The following is a 16,081-nucleotide window of genomic DNA, read 5'->3' on the forward strand; positions in this document are numbered from 1 at the left end:
CTTGTCACTGGATTCCTGATAAAACCCTCATAATGCAATAAGGCAGTGGTGGGATGGTGCTATGAGTGTACATAATCTAGAAAAGGATAAATATAGCCAAAGTGTCCTTGAAGAAAACCTAGGCTGGGGAAGATGGTAAACAGATGCTTCCTGTCAAATAGGAGACGAGAAGTTCCTCAAATCCAGCAGTCCAAAGGCTGCAGATGTGCTCAGTGTTAAATGCTGCTTAAAGGGTTTCTACAAATCATTTAGTAAACATGCAAACATTTCTAGAAACACGTTTTGACTTGCCTTCTTATTGATTTTTTTCCTGATATGCAAAAATCCAGAAAATCCAGTACAGGGAGTTAAGCTCGCTGTGTGAACAGTAACCCACCCCAACGTCTCACTACATTTACAGATGGAACATTTTAGCAGGCAGGCGCAGAAAACTCAAAACTGAGCAATAAATTATTTCAAAAACAGCCGCCAACTCCTGAACCCTTGCGGGAATCATCTCGGATCCATTTGGCAGAAAATAAACTGGTGTTGCTGTGTCGCTATCTAAAAAGACGTGGGAAACAACACAACAGTGGAATCTGGGCAGCGTTTACTTTATAAATGAATTTATTTAGTAATACAGTGGTATACTTAGAAATGTGTTGCAAAGGAAAACAAATGAAAGTAAAATCAAAATAAATAAAAAGAATGTCAGCCACACGGGGAAAAAAACCAAAAAACTAGTGTCGGGTTGAAGCAGTGTCGTCATATCAAAAGAAAAATAGTACTGATGTGCCATAATAAATTGTCTTAGTACAAAAATACATTTCAGGGCACACAATACAGCATCCAGTATCACAAAGAAAGGAAGGGACCACTCTTCACAGCAGCCCCCCTCAAATACGTCTTTTAAAATCATTTAAACCGAGCACTTCTCTATTTTGTAAATAAGAATAAAAAGTTTTCTGACAGTTAAAAATGCCTTAAGTAGTGTGTATGTTTGTAATGTGTGTACGTGTTTGTATACGTTGGTAGAAAAGTCGGACTTATTACTGCTTATGTCAGTTCCAAGGCTCAGGGGTATAACCAGAATACAAACATAACCAATGTAACCGCTTTCTCTTTTTTAAACAAACGTTTTCTCTTTTATACAAAATAACAAAGATGTACAAAAGTTCATTTACAGAGAACCAAGGCCATATGCTAGCATTATGTACAGCCACAACTTAAACATCTTCTAGCTTGTTGTTTTGTTTTTTTGTATTTCCTCAGACTTCATATGCATAGCAGTAAAAGAAAGCATACCTTTTTCACCAGTCTCAATTATTCTCGTGTGCTAAATCCGAGTTCACCGTTTTTAGGAGAAAATGCAGAGACAACGACGACAACTTCTTTTTCTTCTTCTTCTGCTTCTTCCGTAGTGATCGCTACAACTGAAGGAACCGATGTTTTAAAGTTTCACTGAAAAGTTAATATGCAGATAAGGCATCACTGCTTGCAGTGTACGATGGGATTTCTCATGTGTTGAACTTAGTAGTAGCAGGCTTCTGAACCTGAGTCATAGCACATGCATAGATCTCTAGACAGCAGGAGTTTGTAAAATCAAGTCAGTATATTTATCTACGGTAAAACATTTCTACAAAAAACACGTTTGAAACAGAGAGAACCCCGCTGGACGAGCGGGTGTCTGATACTAATACTTAACCTTCATTCTTCATTAGTTTTTTTTTTTGTTTAAATCTCGATGATGCCTACGTCTTCATGAGTCACGCTGAGCAATTTCTCAAGTCCTCAGAGATCCATCATGAGTGAAACGCATGACCACAGAACTCACAAACAAAAGTTTTGCATATACAAACTTTGCTGTTTGTGAGTTGTTGTTTTATTTTTGTTTTTGTTTTTACAGTATTCAAAAATCAAACTGCAATATTAAACAAGTTTTCAAAATTATCCTCTTTTGTTTTGTTTTTACCTCCTCCACCGCTCTGAACCTTTACAAAATTAGCTAAAAATGTCAAAATGTGATTATTCAGTCTGTGGCACTGGTCATGCATTCCAACTCCAGTTCCTTTTGTTTAAATAACGTTTTCATCTTTATTTTTTGCAAGCCTTGTAAGCACCAAACCAAAAAGAAAGAAAGAAAGAAAAGAAAGGAGGAGTACAGCCTTGGGGATGCTGGACTCTGACTCTCCTTGTGTGTGTTTTTTTAAGTTTTTTTAAATTTTGGGCACAGTAAACAACGTGAGTTTGAGTTCATACTTCATCAAGCATTTTGCACCGTGGAGTGGGCACGGCAGGGGAGACTCGGGTCCCCTGCTTTATCACATTCAGTAACAGGCCAGCTGTTGCCCTCTTCAGAAGTGGTCAATGAGCACAGACACACAGTTTGCACCCACCAGGTAGTTTGGGTCTCCAGGGAGAGATTTGTTCTGCCAAGTTTTGGGATCACCTGCGGGGAACAAGAGACGTGACGTCAGCTGATGGAGAGCAGCTTTAAAATACAGAAAACTGAAACTGAAGGTACTCGAAACACGCGATTTAATAAAAATGCAAAGGCTGGTGATTTCAAATGATAGTGCACAAATTAATGAAGGGTGTTTCATGAATTTATGTTCCTCAGATGAGTGCATGTAATTAAGTAGTACTTAATTTAATGAATTTCAACATACTTATTCCACACATGAATTTAGAAGCAACCAAACTAGCAGGACTTCAGTTGAAAGGTCATGTACACCTGGCTGGCCTTTGTAAAAGCATTCAGCGCCAAGTTAGTGTCTACGTGCTGCCTCGTGATCTGATTTGATTTGAAAAGTGATTTGATTTGAAGTCCTTACTGTCATTTTTAAATCAAAAAATAATTACTTTAGTAATAAGAAAAGTTTACTAAAAGCAAGAACCCTGAGTGTGTGTCTAAATATACACAGACTGGCCACTTCATTAGGTGCACCTGTTCAACTGCTCAGTGAGGGGCTGGTCTGGGCATTTTGCAAAATCGCTGACCAAAATCTCATATCCCGATATAAGACTTCTATCGTCCCGATAACGATATAAATCACAAAAATGTAACATTTTCTGTAAATTCTGTGAATCTCGGGCAGCTCGACTTGCATGAAATGTTTCCAGCTGCGCGTCATGGAGTCGAGTGTTTTAACAGATGCATGAAACTATACATTTTTAGACATAAGTTGTAACGGCCGCCGTTTTCTTTGTGAGTATTTATTACACGGCGTGCTGCGGGGAAAAGCCTTTTCTAATGTTTGAGTCTAAGGTTTATTTTTTAGCACCTGGCGGCTCTTTTTTTACTTCTCATTCGTAAATAATCTGCTCTTTCACGTGATTCAGTTTATTTTGAAAAGTCTCAACAGGATCTTGAGCTTTATTGTGAAAGGTTTATGTGGAACATAAACAAGCGGACACACGAAGGTGTTACCGTCGCTGTTGCTAACGACAACGCATAAAAACAGGCGCTTGTCCATCAGTAGTATGGTTATATTACATATAAGAGAAAGAGAGAACTTTAAGAAATTAATATAACCACTACAGTGACCATCAAAATAATGAAAAAATATTGCCGTAGAGTTTATTTTGCGACACCACGAAACAAACGATAGCGTAAAATGAAACGATAGACGTTTTTATATCGTCATCCGATATATTTCAATATATCGAACAGCCCTACTTCTCAATAGATTATACTTAAACACAAGATCTCCCAAGCACTTACCTTATACCTTGATTATAAAACATTACCCTATTTCCTACATCTTGACTCACATCTGAATTTAAGTACAGTCACAGTATAGATGATAGGATACTCATGTAAAGGTTTCTGAAACTAGATCAGTTAACATGCCTATAAATTTCTTTCATTTCATAAAACATCTTTTTACTGGTCACAACACTTATCTGGCATGCAAAACATCACAAACTGTGACATTAAACATAAAAATTCAGCAAATGAAGACCAAGAATCAAACAAGTGGGCATTTGTTCTGTAACTGTAAAATTTAAACATTTCTGAGAAATCCTGTTTAATATTCCATAGGAAAAGCAGCAAATCCATCCAAAATAAGCAGCTGGAATGAGGTCCTGTTTGGAATTTTCCTCAAAGAAAAGTTCAATGTGTGGTCGTGAGCTCATATTTGGTATGTATCTGCTTGATAGGGTCGGACACGTGCTCATTATACTTTCGAGAAAAGCATCAGGAGAAAAGCACTCGTTTTCTATAGTACACAACTCTCAGTTTTCACAATTATGGAGACATCCAAACATAATGATGCCAGCTCCTTTAATAATTCCTTTTAATTAATGTATATTGGGTGTTGGCTCCAAACGAATAGAAATCCAGTATCACTGGTATCACTTCTTATCTAACAGTTTAGACCAGGGGCCTCAAACATAAGGGCTCGAATCAAAGACTCCAATGAGGTGCACTGGATGGCTTTGGAAAATGTGAAAGACGGCATGAATTTTTTACTTTTAACTTTTCACACATTTCACAGCTCTTCCTACTGATAAAGACCTCTCCAATCGACATTTATGCTACTGTTATTTTACATATTTATTATTTGCAAAAGTTGTGCTAACAGATTACTTTCATTTATTGCAGCAGCTTTTTATGATGTTGTAGAAAAACTGAGAAATACTGCTGAAATTACCATTTTTAAAAATTATAATAGGACATCACAGACATTAAATGTGTAGTTAAACAGAGGTAAGTTTTATTGGTATGGCCCACTTAAGATCAAAGTGAATTGTTTGTGGCCAGCGATGTTAACGTTTGGTCTAATGTAGGGCTGCCACAAACGATTATTTTTGCGATTAGTCGACTAATCAGATCATGCATCCATTGGATGTAAAACGTACAGCTTATTGCACCAGCATGCATCTGCGCTTATATAACTATCATTAGCTTACAGCTTGAAGTGTTTAAGGCATGTGCTAACTAAAAATAAAGATAAGATGATAGTTTATTAAATTTTAATCAAATTTGCAGATTGTTTCAGTGGAGTTTAATAAACTCAGCTGTCTGCTCCTTGCTATCTAAAATATAACAGGACACCGGAGTAAATTCTCGAGCATCTCACACTTCTGATAATCAGCTGTCTGCTTGACGTTTATTCAGCTGTGTAAAAACTATAACTTTAATCTCAGCCAAACCGATTTACTCAGGAACAAATAAAATACTTTAAAAAAAAATCCAAACAATAACATTTTTAAGTTATCCAAGTGACTTGTATATCATATTTAACCTGAGTAGTGAAAGACGGCGGTGGGTTTGAAAACGATTTGCCGGGAGTCCAGTGTTCTCTCCAGCTCTAGTGAGCCTTGAACCCCGGCTCGCTATCGAGCTGGTGGGTAACAGACGTCTCCGAAAACGTCGGAGCGCTTTTGAAAATATGTGGTGTCTTGATAAACTGAGCAGATATTTGAGGTTTACACAGCTACATTCTGAAAACATGTTAAACGTTTATTTTGTGACCCAGAAAGAATAATAAGAGTAATATTAAAACTAACTAGCTGCCGCCGTTGTTGGAAACTGAGCAGGGCCGCACTGGGCTGCGCTATGAATTCTGGGACGCAGCTTCTTCTTCAGGGTTTAACGGCAGCTGGCATCCTTGTACATGCAGTGCTGCCATCTTCTGTTTCAGTCCGTTATTACACTCTTAAATCCTGCTATTATTCCTGCGTCTTTTGTGATCTTACAAAGCTTCAAACGACACGTCGGCTATTAAATTGGTCGTCAACGATTTTGATAGTCGACGTAATCGTGACTAGTCGACTAATCGTGGCAGCCCTAGTCTAATGATAGTTTTATAATGTCATCCAACCCACAGACTTTGTGTTTGTCTACAGCAGCACCTTCATCCACACTAAACTGGATGTGGAACCGCTTCTGTCGGAAAACTGATTCAGAGTCAGCTGGTAAGATTTTCAAGATTAAAAATACTAGCTCTTTATGTCTGTTTATAGTTCATATAACTAATTGGAACTAACAGAGAGCCCAAAATAAATAACACCACCAACAAACAGCACATGCATGATAAAAAGGTGAGGGGGGGGGGGAACAGAAAACAGATGTGAGTGTTAAACTGATTCAGAAAGCAATGAACTTGCTTTGCTGAACACCAAAGTCTGCACACAGACCCCAAAAGGACAGAGAGAGGACAGCATACCCGACGAGGAGTCGGAGGATTTTAGAGCAAAAGACCAACCATCAGGGGTCATTGACGCACAGTGAGGTAAGCGCAGCTCCACCGGCTTCAGGAACTTGAGTCCATGTGGGCCACACATCACCAGCGGACTAAGCAGCGTTTCTCCTGCACAGATATACAACCAGAGTTAAACTTCACAAACCAAACACCCGATTTAATAGTCTGTTATTAGGCCATCGTAGTAAATAAGAAATATATGCTTGTTTAAAAGTGTGTAACCACCAGTATAACCACTGTTTATTTCCCTATCTAGTTCAGGGTCTTTTTTCTGTAGTAGTTTCTATATTGGTTTTGAAACTCAAAGAGAATTTCTACAACTATCCAAGAAAAGCAAAACTTAAACTTTGTTTTTTAAGCTTTTCATGTCTGACAGCTCACATAAATACAAAAAAAACATATAAAATACAAACGGGTACTCAAAGCAAGCAGAAGCACCCACTGTTTGCACCTCACAGAGAAGTCTCAGTCACCCACTCAGTCTGCCTGAGTCCCAGACAAGCAATTCCCAATCCAGACCACAGCCAAGTGACAAGTGTTCTCTCAACTGAACAACCTTCAAACTGTCTGCAGGTACCCCAGAAATCACAAAGCACAGGCAGGACATCCCCATGTGGGGCAACCCCGGGCACCAGGGCCCTAGATCTCATACCAGGACCCCCCCCCCCCCAAAAAAGGCCAGCCATCCGGGCCAGGCCCCACACCACAAGGCAGGCCCCACCACCACCACCAGGGCACCAGAACAAACAAATACATACCCCAAAACAGCTCTCCACACAAACCCACTAAGTAATGTAATTGATCACTGGGGACCAGAGAGAGTTTTTCAGAGGTGGCAGGCATTCTCTCCAGACTAATGTGATCTAGAGCAAGGGTAGGCAACTCCAGGCCTCGAGTGCCGGTGTCCTGGAGGTTTTAGATGTGTCCATGATCCAACACAGCTGATTTAAAGGGCTAAATGACTCCTCAGCATTTCTTGAAGTTCTCCAGAGGTCTGGTAATTTGATTCAGGTGTGTTAACCCAGGGTGGGATCTAAAACCTGCAGGACACCGGCACTCGAGGCCTGGAGTTGCCTACCATGATCTAGAGGAAAACATCTATATTCAGTAATACAGAAATCATTTTTCAATTTTCAATTCATGAGACTAGTTTTCTTAGTGATGCATAAGGTGGTAAGAAGTGTGTGTTTGCTTCCATGGGCAAACACATCACCAAGCCTTACATCACTTAAAATGCATAGCTTGAAAAACTTTATTCTCATCTAGGAAGACAAAGCCCCTGCACTACTACAGTCAACATTTCACAACCTTCACCAGTTTCCTCAGATTCTGTACCATCTCACAAGTTGATAAATCTAGGTTAGGGAGGATCTCTATCCAGCACTGAGGAACTGACCTTTCTCCTTGTCGAGGGGGGGCAGGATACTGTTGTCCCGGCACACCTTGAAGTAAATCTCCTGCTCGACACTCTCCGGGATCGCACCCTGGGGGATGATGATGCTGACGCCCGTCTCAATAGAACTCAGGACCCCTCCGTTACAGTTGAATATTCCACGGGCAGTGGCCACCACTGTGTGCCCTTCATCTTCATCGTCATCATCCAGTGCACTGGGGCTGAGGGACAGAAGCAGAGAGGAGAACATCATCAGTCAAATCAGTGTAGGCAGAGAATATGTACAGCAGAGGGCATGAGAGCAAACCCCCTGTGCACAAACAAGTTTCTCTCCCTTTCTCAGCAGCTCAGTAATTACTTTCTCTGAGAATTCAATGCTACTAGGGGTGAGAACATGTCTTACCTTACAGGGATGGCCTTGGGAATGGCGTTGATGTTATTGTGCTGGTATTTGGGCCTGTTGTCTATAGTGCGTGTGAAAGTGTCTAGGCCACTGTCGTGATCAAGGGGCTGCGGTGACAACTGAGGTTTCCCACTACTGTTGCTCACCACACTGGGCTTGCTGAGGAGGTCCGTCTTCACCTGTGTGTCATTGGGCAGCAGATTGTGGTTGAACTTGGGACTCTCAAACTTGCGCTCAAAGGGTCGGGCTGCACTGGTGTAAGGCTTCGGGACGTAGCGGTTATAGCTAGTTGGTGCAGGAGTGCTCAGGGTTTTTGGGGGTGCTGCATCAGTGCCATTGACCGGGGATTTGTCGGGAAGGCCCCTCGGGGGCAGGTAACTGCCAGGTGTGGGTTCATCCCTACTGGTCGGCCTAAGAGTTGTCAGCTCAGGTTTAGGATTGGGTGAGGTCAATGGTTCAGGTACGGAGTTAGCTGAAAGAGGATATAATAAATCAAGTAATTTAAATACAGTCTTGATTAAACATACACAAGAGATTATATATACAGTTATGTACTTTCTATATGTACTGAAGAGTTTAGCTACTACCAACAAATGAGCAAAATCAAGATTTTTTTGCTAGATTTACAGAACTGTGCCGAGCTTTGACACTCAGTAGAGATCTTTCATCAGCAACAAGCAAAAAAAGGTCCTGCCACAGATAGTTTTGCTTACAGTTCTGGTCTGACTACCATGCAGCCAGTCTGATCTCACAGGGAGAGAGAGAAAAGTCTTTTTTTTAAAGCCATTATCACTTCAGGGACAGTCCTACAAAATTACATTAACACAAAGAGGTAGCAGTAGCAGGAGGCACTATGTTTACTTTATAATGCATGTGTGCACAAAAGAAAAAAAAAAGGCTAAAAAAACAAACAAACCCCAAAACATTCTAGACAACCAATGCTAGTTTGGAAACCACGGTCTTGTTTAAGAAATCAATTTAAGAACAAACAAAAAGATGTGAGAGGAAGCAACTGGAAACAGTAGGAAAAGAAATATGAAGATATGTATATGACTGTATATGAGAACAGAAGAAAAAAAGTGGCCAAAAAAGGCAAAGCTTATTGGAGAAAGCATGTCATGGCACAGATATAATTCATGTCATGTGTATGTTATTCATGTAATAACGTACAGACGAAGGTTTGAAGGCCAGCATAAAGTTTAGGAAGCTTACCATCGCCAGGACTGAGTTTGGGGAGTGTGGCGGGTGGAATGGCGGAGGCCGGGGGCCCATACTGTGAAGAGGGACTGATTTGTGGCAGAGGATCGTATCTTTTTTCCACTGGACTCACTTTCTCCACAGACTCAACTCTGCAGTTAGATGGCACAAACAATTATTATTCAACAGCTGTGATGACTTAAAACCTGAGAAATGTTGTACAACAGGCAGCACTTTTGGCACAGGCTGAGCTGTTATACCTGTTGTATGGGTAGGATAGCTGAGGTGGTTTGGGCAGATCATGGAAGCGGTTAATGCCAGGAGCGGGCTGGCTCATGGCCTTGCTGTCAAAGCTGCGACGATCAAAGTAGGACAATTGCTTTCTGTAGTATTCCTCATCCTCATCTGGGTCATAGTGGTTGGAACGGACTACATCATCCATGGGCTTGGTGTGGGGCTTCTGTGGTTCAGGAGCCCTGCAGAAAAAGACAAACAGCAGAATGATTGAGGCAAATCAGAAACTGTACACTAACTTAAAGTAGAGTCTATGAGATTAATTTATCAGATATCTTTGAAATCAATATGAATCTTTACAGCTGGGCAGCTCAGGCAGCCAATGACACTGAGGCTAACCTACAGGGCTTGCGGCATCCACTAGATGGAGCTCAAACTACAACAAATGAATTCTAAGACTCCTTTTCAAGGATCTTATGAGCGACTGTCCTTCACTCACCTACCCTGTAGTCTGGGGTTTTGCAGCGAGGGTTACATACCTATAGGAGGACTTCTCCTGCTCTAGGTTGCTGAGGGAATTGGCTTTAAGGACTGGTCCAGGTGCCATCACAGGCTTAGGAATATCTGCAGGCTGAAAAAACAAACATGGGCCTCTGCTTTAGTGATTCTTGCATTAGATTTAGATTTTGCACACATATCTATCATTGTGCCTGAAAGATGTAAAATTGTTCAGACAAAAAAAAAAAAAAAAGGAAGAAAAATCTCATATAAACAAGCTTGCGTTTTCAAGATAACTACATATCAATGAAACTTAACATACCATATCCTGTTGGACTCCATTTACACCCTACCTTGTATATTTTATTATCATACATAAATGTTTTTTTAAATAGGATTTTTATTCAAGATTATAGCTATCTGTATTTAAACTAGGACTCTAACCAGTTTGCTGTTAGCAATACAAATGCAAATATTTGAAATGTGATGAAGTTAATACAGAGTTCTAACATCAAGTTTTTAACGTTGTTGCGTTACTGAGCCAGAATCCTTATTGTAACTAAGGTGAGATAAACATACCCGGAGTACTGATGAATCACCTCCCTCTTTAGCCCTGTCCATAGAAACCGACCGTTTATTCTCAAACATCTTGACCCTGTTGAGCACTGACTGTGGTTTCATGGCTGGGTCCTCATCCAGGTCTTCCTGGGGTGGAGGTGGAGGAGGTTTGGACCCTGGGGTGATTGCTGGATCGCCTGGGGAGGGCAGGGCCTCTGGTTTAGGTGGAGGAATGGTGGGTTCAGAGTTTCTCATAGCATCATGCATCCCTGGCTTAAAACCCCGGTTTGGAGGCCCAGGCATGTAGGTCGACCTCAGACCAGAGTCACCATAATACTGCTTCGAAGGCTCTGGTGATCGAGGGGAGTTAATGGGGAAGCTGTGGGTCTCTGCTTCATATGGGGAACGTGCATCGTAGCCTGCCGGAGGGAGAGGTGGTGGAGGGGGCTCATCGTAACGAATCGGTCCAGGTTTACTGTGGCGAGGTCTGCCATCATAGCCCACTGGTGGGGCCTCATCATAGCGTGGCTGAGGGGGGCTGTAGTCCCTTCCCGGTCCATCCTCATAGGGGGACCGGGGATTGTAGCCCATGGGTTGCTGGTGGCCCGGCTGGTACCCTGCGGGCTGGGAGGACGAGGTCTGCTGGTCATAGGGGGGCCACTGTTCGTTGTAATGAGGCACACGGTTGTCGTAGTGCAGGTGAGAATCAGTGTTGTGAGGCTTTGGTTCCGTGTAGCCGCCTCCATCATATCCGTAAGGCGGGTGGTCGTATTCGCGGTATGGCTGTTTGTCCTGGTACGGCGGCTGGTGACTATAGCTCATAGACTGCTTTAGGCTATGGTTGATTCGCACAGGGTCCTCCATATTGTAAAGATCTTTCTTGTACATCTGTGAAGAAAAAGAATTAAATGAATGGATCCATCCCATTGCAAACTTTTAACAAACCAGTGCTGCAGGACAGAAGGCAGCCAGTATTCTCCCAACACCAGATTAAGATTAAATTAATTAACAGGAAATAAACTAAAACCTTGAAAAGTTTAACAATAACATTAACCAAAGAAAATCTCTCAACCGATGAATTAAACCAAGATTAAGTCAAAGTGCATTTACTCAGGCAAACCTTTTCCCATTATTAAAAACAGCTCTGAATGCCTGTTTGACAAGATGCCTTTCAAGAATGGTGGTTATCCATATAAACACAAGTGAATTTTACATCTTTAAAGTTTGATAAATGGCACACTAGCAAGTAATTTGTACATTTCTGAAAGGCCTCGTTTCAAACAAATGATGTGTAGCCTGTAGACAGCAAATCTAGTTACAGTACTTCCTATGGAAGGTTGATCTGTTGGCATATACAGAGGGCGTAACTACACAAGAGAGACATAATGCAGTGTGCAGATGCAAGTTTGTTTTTCCATAGGGAGAATTGCTCATTGAAAGGAATTTATTACCAAGAGTACTGTCTGCAGGTTAGCTTTCATCATGCAAAAAACATTCAGTTTGCATATAATGCAATGTCAAACTACTGGCACTACGACAGACGACACATCTACCCACTACGATGCTACTGTGACACTATTTTTCATCTACAGAAGAAAAGTTGAAGCTGAAAGGAACCCAAAAAACATTAGGAGCCATGCAAAGGAAGTAAGGCAACAGTTAGGGCTGGTTGTGGATGTCTTCACCCTGGTCAAAGACTCAGATGTACCAGTCCTTCTGGTCTCCCAGCCCACTGTGGTGCATGTGGACTAGTCTGTCACACATTTTCTCTGGAAGCCAGAGGCACACAGTGGGCTCAGTGAGTCACACAGTGTGGGCGTGTCATGCAGAGAGCAAGTGGAAAGCATGTGTGAGAAGACAGGCAGTTAAAACAGCAGGCTGGGGCCCAGGCCCGGTCCGAGTGGCTGGTGAAACAGCGGGTACCTTTGGTTCTGGACCAGGCAGTCCAGACGGGTGGGGTTCATGTGGTGGTGGTGGGGGCTGAATAAGCTCAGGGGCAGGGCTGGGGCTGCTAAGTGAGTCAGCCTGAGGAGCTGCGGCTGCAGCAGGCGGCTCCTCTAGGTGCACACCCTCTAGCTGTACAGACTGCTCAGCAGCAGGGGTTGCTACCGACGTCGGAGGCAACGAGGGCATGGGCACAGCAGCCTCACCTTGCTGTGAAGTATTGTTAAGAGACATTTATAATACAGCCTGCCAAGGGCACAGAAAGTACAGCTTACCCCAACACCGTGATCTTCTTCCTTACACTGAATCAGTTTTACACCAGCCAGAGAAATCGCTTGCAGAAATGTGATTAGAATCGATAACATACCAGTAGCTTCTAAAAATATTCATTACTTAGTCAAGAAACTTTTAATCTTAACAAAAAGGTCAGGACACATCACTAAATACAAAGGAGTAATTCCTCTGCTCTTCAGTCATATAATTTCACCCATGCATCCATCTTTGAAAGGCAAAGCCTGTCTGCAATGCCAGATATGAACTTTACCTGCTGCGGAGCAGCCATCTTGAACCCAGCAGGGTCTATGCGATTGGCTGGGTCAGGCTGCACGGGGTGCTGGTATCCAGGGTAACCAGGGGTGTCCTGAATTACAGGAGGATCTTCTCGCACAGGCTCTGAGGAGCGGGTGATGGCAGGCTCCGTGGGCAGACCCACCTCATCATTCAAAGTCTCATCTAATTCCTGGTCTGTGTATGCTCCACCTTCTGTGTCTGTGTCCTCATAGTCAGAAGTGTGGCGGCTGTCTGTGCTATACATTGAGTATTCACTACCTGGTGCTGAAAGGTAGGACAAGCGGTCATCATGGATATCCAAGTCATCCTCTGTAGTACCATCCGCCTGAATAGAGCAGAGAAACCGTCACCTGATGGCTCATTTATTCACAGTAATGGTGTTCAGCGCAGCAGAATAGACTCACCTTGCCCTCTGACACCCACACCAGCTGGTTCTGCTGTTGCTGGATGGTTTCCTTTAGCGCTCCATACCAACCATCGTTCATATTGTTCAAGTTGATGGTCGCTAAGAGAATAGTTTACATTACAGGCAGCTCATTAAGAACAAAGCATGTTAAAAAAAAAGACAATTTACATTTTTTCATTTACTGGTATTTTTATAACTCTCTCCCACTTACTGGTGAACAGGTGGTGATTATTCTTCCTCAGTTTAATGGCTCGCTCATAGAGCTTCCTGGCACTCTTCCTGGACTCTGGACACAACCTGGTCCTCATGTTCTTCACACCCTGTTTGTTATCGGGATTTAGGAAGACTACAATCGGGTACCACTGAGCATAGTTCAGCCTGTCCACAGCATTTGGAGTGATGTCCAGTACAGCATGTTTGTCCTTCATTAAGAAAAGAAAGAGTTATTTTTAACAAATGCACGCACACAAACAATTATATATTATTTTTAAAATCTATGCATGTATCATAAAGAGCTCACTCTGTCGATGATCTGCTTGATAGTGTGAAGACGAATTATTCCTGAACTACGCTGGTCTGTTCCTGCATCTCTCGGTTCACTCTCTAGGAAATGAGGTGAGACAATTTTAAGACAAATACATTTTCTTGAGTACTAAATGTGTTTTATGCAGTTTACTGACATACTTGCAAGCTCAAAAAGATCTGGCTCTTCTCTGGAAAGCTTTTCACGAGCAACATCAGCAATAGGTCCAAATATTACAACCGGTCTTAGGAAGCCAGCTGCACAACGAGAAAAGAAACCATTAACAGACTTAAAAAAAACTGTGCTGTTACTCTTAAAAGGGCTAACAGACACCTCACCCTCTCTCAGCACAACTCTTTCATAAGCTGGGAACTTTGTTTGGACTGGCTGTGAAGAAAGATCCTCTCGGCTCTTCCTCAGGTTCCTCTTTGAACTGCGAAGACCACGGAACCTCCAGAAGTCAGCCCTGTCTCCACCTGCTGTTTTGGGGAGAGTGTATTGCACACTGGAGAGCTGCTCTGCTCTGTAGACAAAAGCAGAGATACTGTCATTAGGACTAATATCAACACTGCCAGTACACAAAGACATCACACACACACACACACACACACACACACACACACACACACACACACACTAACTACAACTCGAAAGGAGATGAGAAGGGATGCTTTCACCTGTTTTTGTTGGGGATGATGCCCCTCTCCACCTCCTGATGGTTCTTGCCAATGCGAATAGCCAGCCAGGAGCCTAATTTGCCGTTGTAGAGAGTGTCCACCACACGGAACACCTCGCCCTTGTTAAAGCTCAAACCATACGGCGATTCCTTCTCATACTCAAAGTGTGTCCGGATGTAGAAAGAGTCACCAACATCTGATTCCACAATCCGCCGATATACTGAACAGTACAGAGCGTTAAGTCAGTATCAGCAAACCAATCAGCTTATTAGATAATTCTTAGTTCTCTTTTCACTTCCTTTACCATCTTTCTTCTTTTGGGCTAGAATGGTGACCTCTTCACCCTTAGGAAGGTCCAGGAGGAAGAGCACCGCCTCCTCTCGGATTATGTTTGCAAAGTCAACATTATTTACCTGGAATTTGGAAAAAAGCATGTTTCTGGTTTATGTTTTTTATGGTTTTCATACAAAAATGTTTTATTTTGGATTATCAAGTTTAAGCAGAAGCTTTTATTGTTCAAGGAGCACATCTCAGAAAATGTAAATCTCCATTTAAACAGAGGTTCGCATAGCTTTTCCTCTTCTCTGAAATGCCTGGGTAACTGCAGGTTTTATTGCACTACAAGAAGTCAAGTCATTCCTCAATATACTCAGAGAATAGAGGAGGAGGAACAAACAGTGAGATATACGACTGTGAGGGAATGGGACAAACACAGCGAGAGGAAACGGTGTTTTTGTGTACGCTCCCTCAGGGCTATTGCTAAGAGACCAGCTTGAAGATAGAGGAATTTTGGAGCAGCCAGAGTATAACACCATGAATATTTAAGGGAATGTTTCAGAAACATTTCCCATAAAACACTACTGTTTACACGCACTATGATGTGCCCACTGTTAAAACAAAATGGCTTATCCCTTTTTTCCACTTTTCTCTCCAAACTTAAACAGCTCCCCTTTCTTGTTCATCATATGTGTTGCAGTTTGTCTCACTTCACAATCAGCTTACGTTAAAAATAATCTTACCCTGAGAATTTGGTCGCCCTCCTCTAGGCCCTCCTTAGCGGCTGGACTATCTTCCAGCACTCCAGCTACGAAGATGCCCACGTCGTTCCCCCCAGCGAGCCGCAGACCCACACTCTCCCCCTTTTTGAACTTCACCAACTTCATGCTTGGCCTGAGAATAAAAACAATTGCCAAGTTCATTTCTTTTGATATGACTTAAATGTCAGCCAGATTTCTCTAAAGAGATTTCAGTATTTTTGCTAATAACAAAAATAACAACAGTAAACATTCTCAGACACAACCACTGATCACTCCGCGTCCTGCTCATTCAACTTGGCAGCTAACCATTAATGGGGGTCCCGTTGCCCTCGTTTTCAGCTACAAATCTTCATTACAGCACACTTCACAGCTCAAAATAATCCACAAGCCCTTTTAACTGTTCCCTTCAAGACCACCCTCCCTGTTGTATTTTCTCCCGACTGGCTGCAC

General features: G+C 42.2%; 1 protein-coding gene across 12 annotated transcripts in view; it reads right to left on the minus strand.

The window, feature by feature from the left end:
* Positions 1 to 407: 407 nt before the first annotated feature.
* tjp1b (tight junction protein 1b) overlaps positions 408 to 16,081 on the minus strand; it is a gene marked incomplete at its 5' end in the record, with an annotated part of 72,343 nt that continues 56,669 nt past the window's right edge. For 2 of the 12 annotated variants that reach the window (XM_080875730.1, XM_080875734.1), the window contains 18 exons: positions 408 to 2,428; positions 6,156 to 6,299; positions 7,588 to 7,805; positions 7,988 to 8,459; positions 9,200 to 9,336; positions 9,445 to 9,660; positions 9,958 to 10,049; positions 10,496 to 11,362; positions 12,398 to 12,628; positions 12,963 to 13,313; positions 13,393 to 13,493; positions 13,606 to 13,816; positions 13,915 to 13,997; positions 14,079 to 14,174; positions 14,256 to 14,440; positions 14,595 to 14,814; positions 14,899 to 15,007; positions 15,614 to 15,764. In XM_080875730.1, the coding sequence (XP_080731856.1) occupies positions 2,334 to 2,428; positions 6,156 to 6,299; positions 7,588 to 7,805; positions 7,988 to 8,459; positions 9,200 to 9,336; positions 9,445 to 9,660; positions 9,958 to 10,049; positions 10,496 to 11,362; positions 12,398 to 12,628; positions 12,963 to 13,313; positions 13,393 to 13,493; positions 13,606 to 13,816; positions 13,915 to 13,997; positions 14,079 to 14,174; positions 14,256 to 14,440; positions 14,595 to 14,814; positions 14,899 to 15,007; positions 15,614 to 15,764 (3,979 nt within the window). In that variant the 3' untranslated portion in view covers positions 408 to 2,333. The remainder of the gene's footprint in view (positions 2,429 to 6,155; positions 6,300 to 7,587; positions 7,806 to 7,987; positions 8,460 to 9,199; positions 9,337 to 9,444; positions 9,661 to 9,957; positions 10,050 to 10,495; positions 11,363 to 12,397; positions 12,629 to 12,962; positions 13,314 to 13,392; positions 13,494 to 13,605; positions 13,817 to 13,914; positions 13,998 to 14,078; positions 14,175 to 14,255; positions 14,441 to 14,594; positions 14,815 to 14,898; positions 15,008 to 15,613; positions 15,765 to 16,081) is intronic. The other 10 variants (XM_080875741.1, XM_080875731.1, XM_080875732.1 and 7 more) reach the window with 9 other exon arrangements.

The sequence above is a fragment of the Rhamphochromis sp. 'chilingali' genome (genome assembly GCF_963969265.1).
Source record: "Rhamphochromis sp. 'chilingali' genome assembly, chromosome: 2".
Classification (NCBI taxonomy): Eukaryota; Metazoa; Chordata; class Actinopteri; order Cichliformes; family Cichlidae; genus Rhamphochromis; species Rhamphochromis sp. 'chilingali'.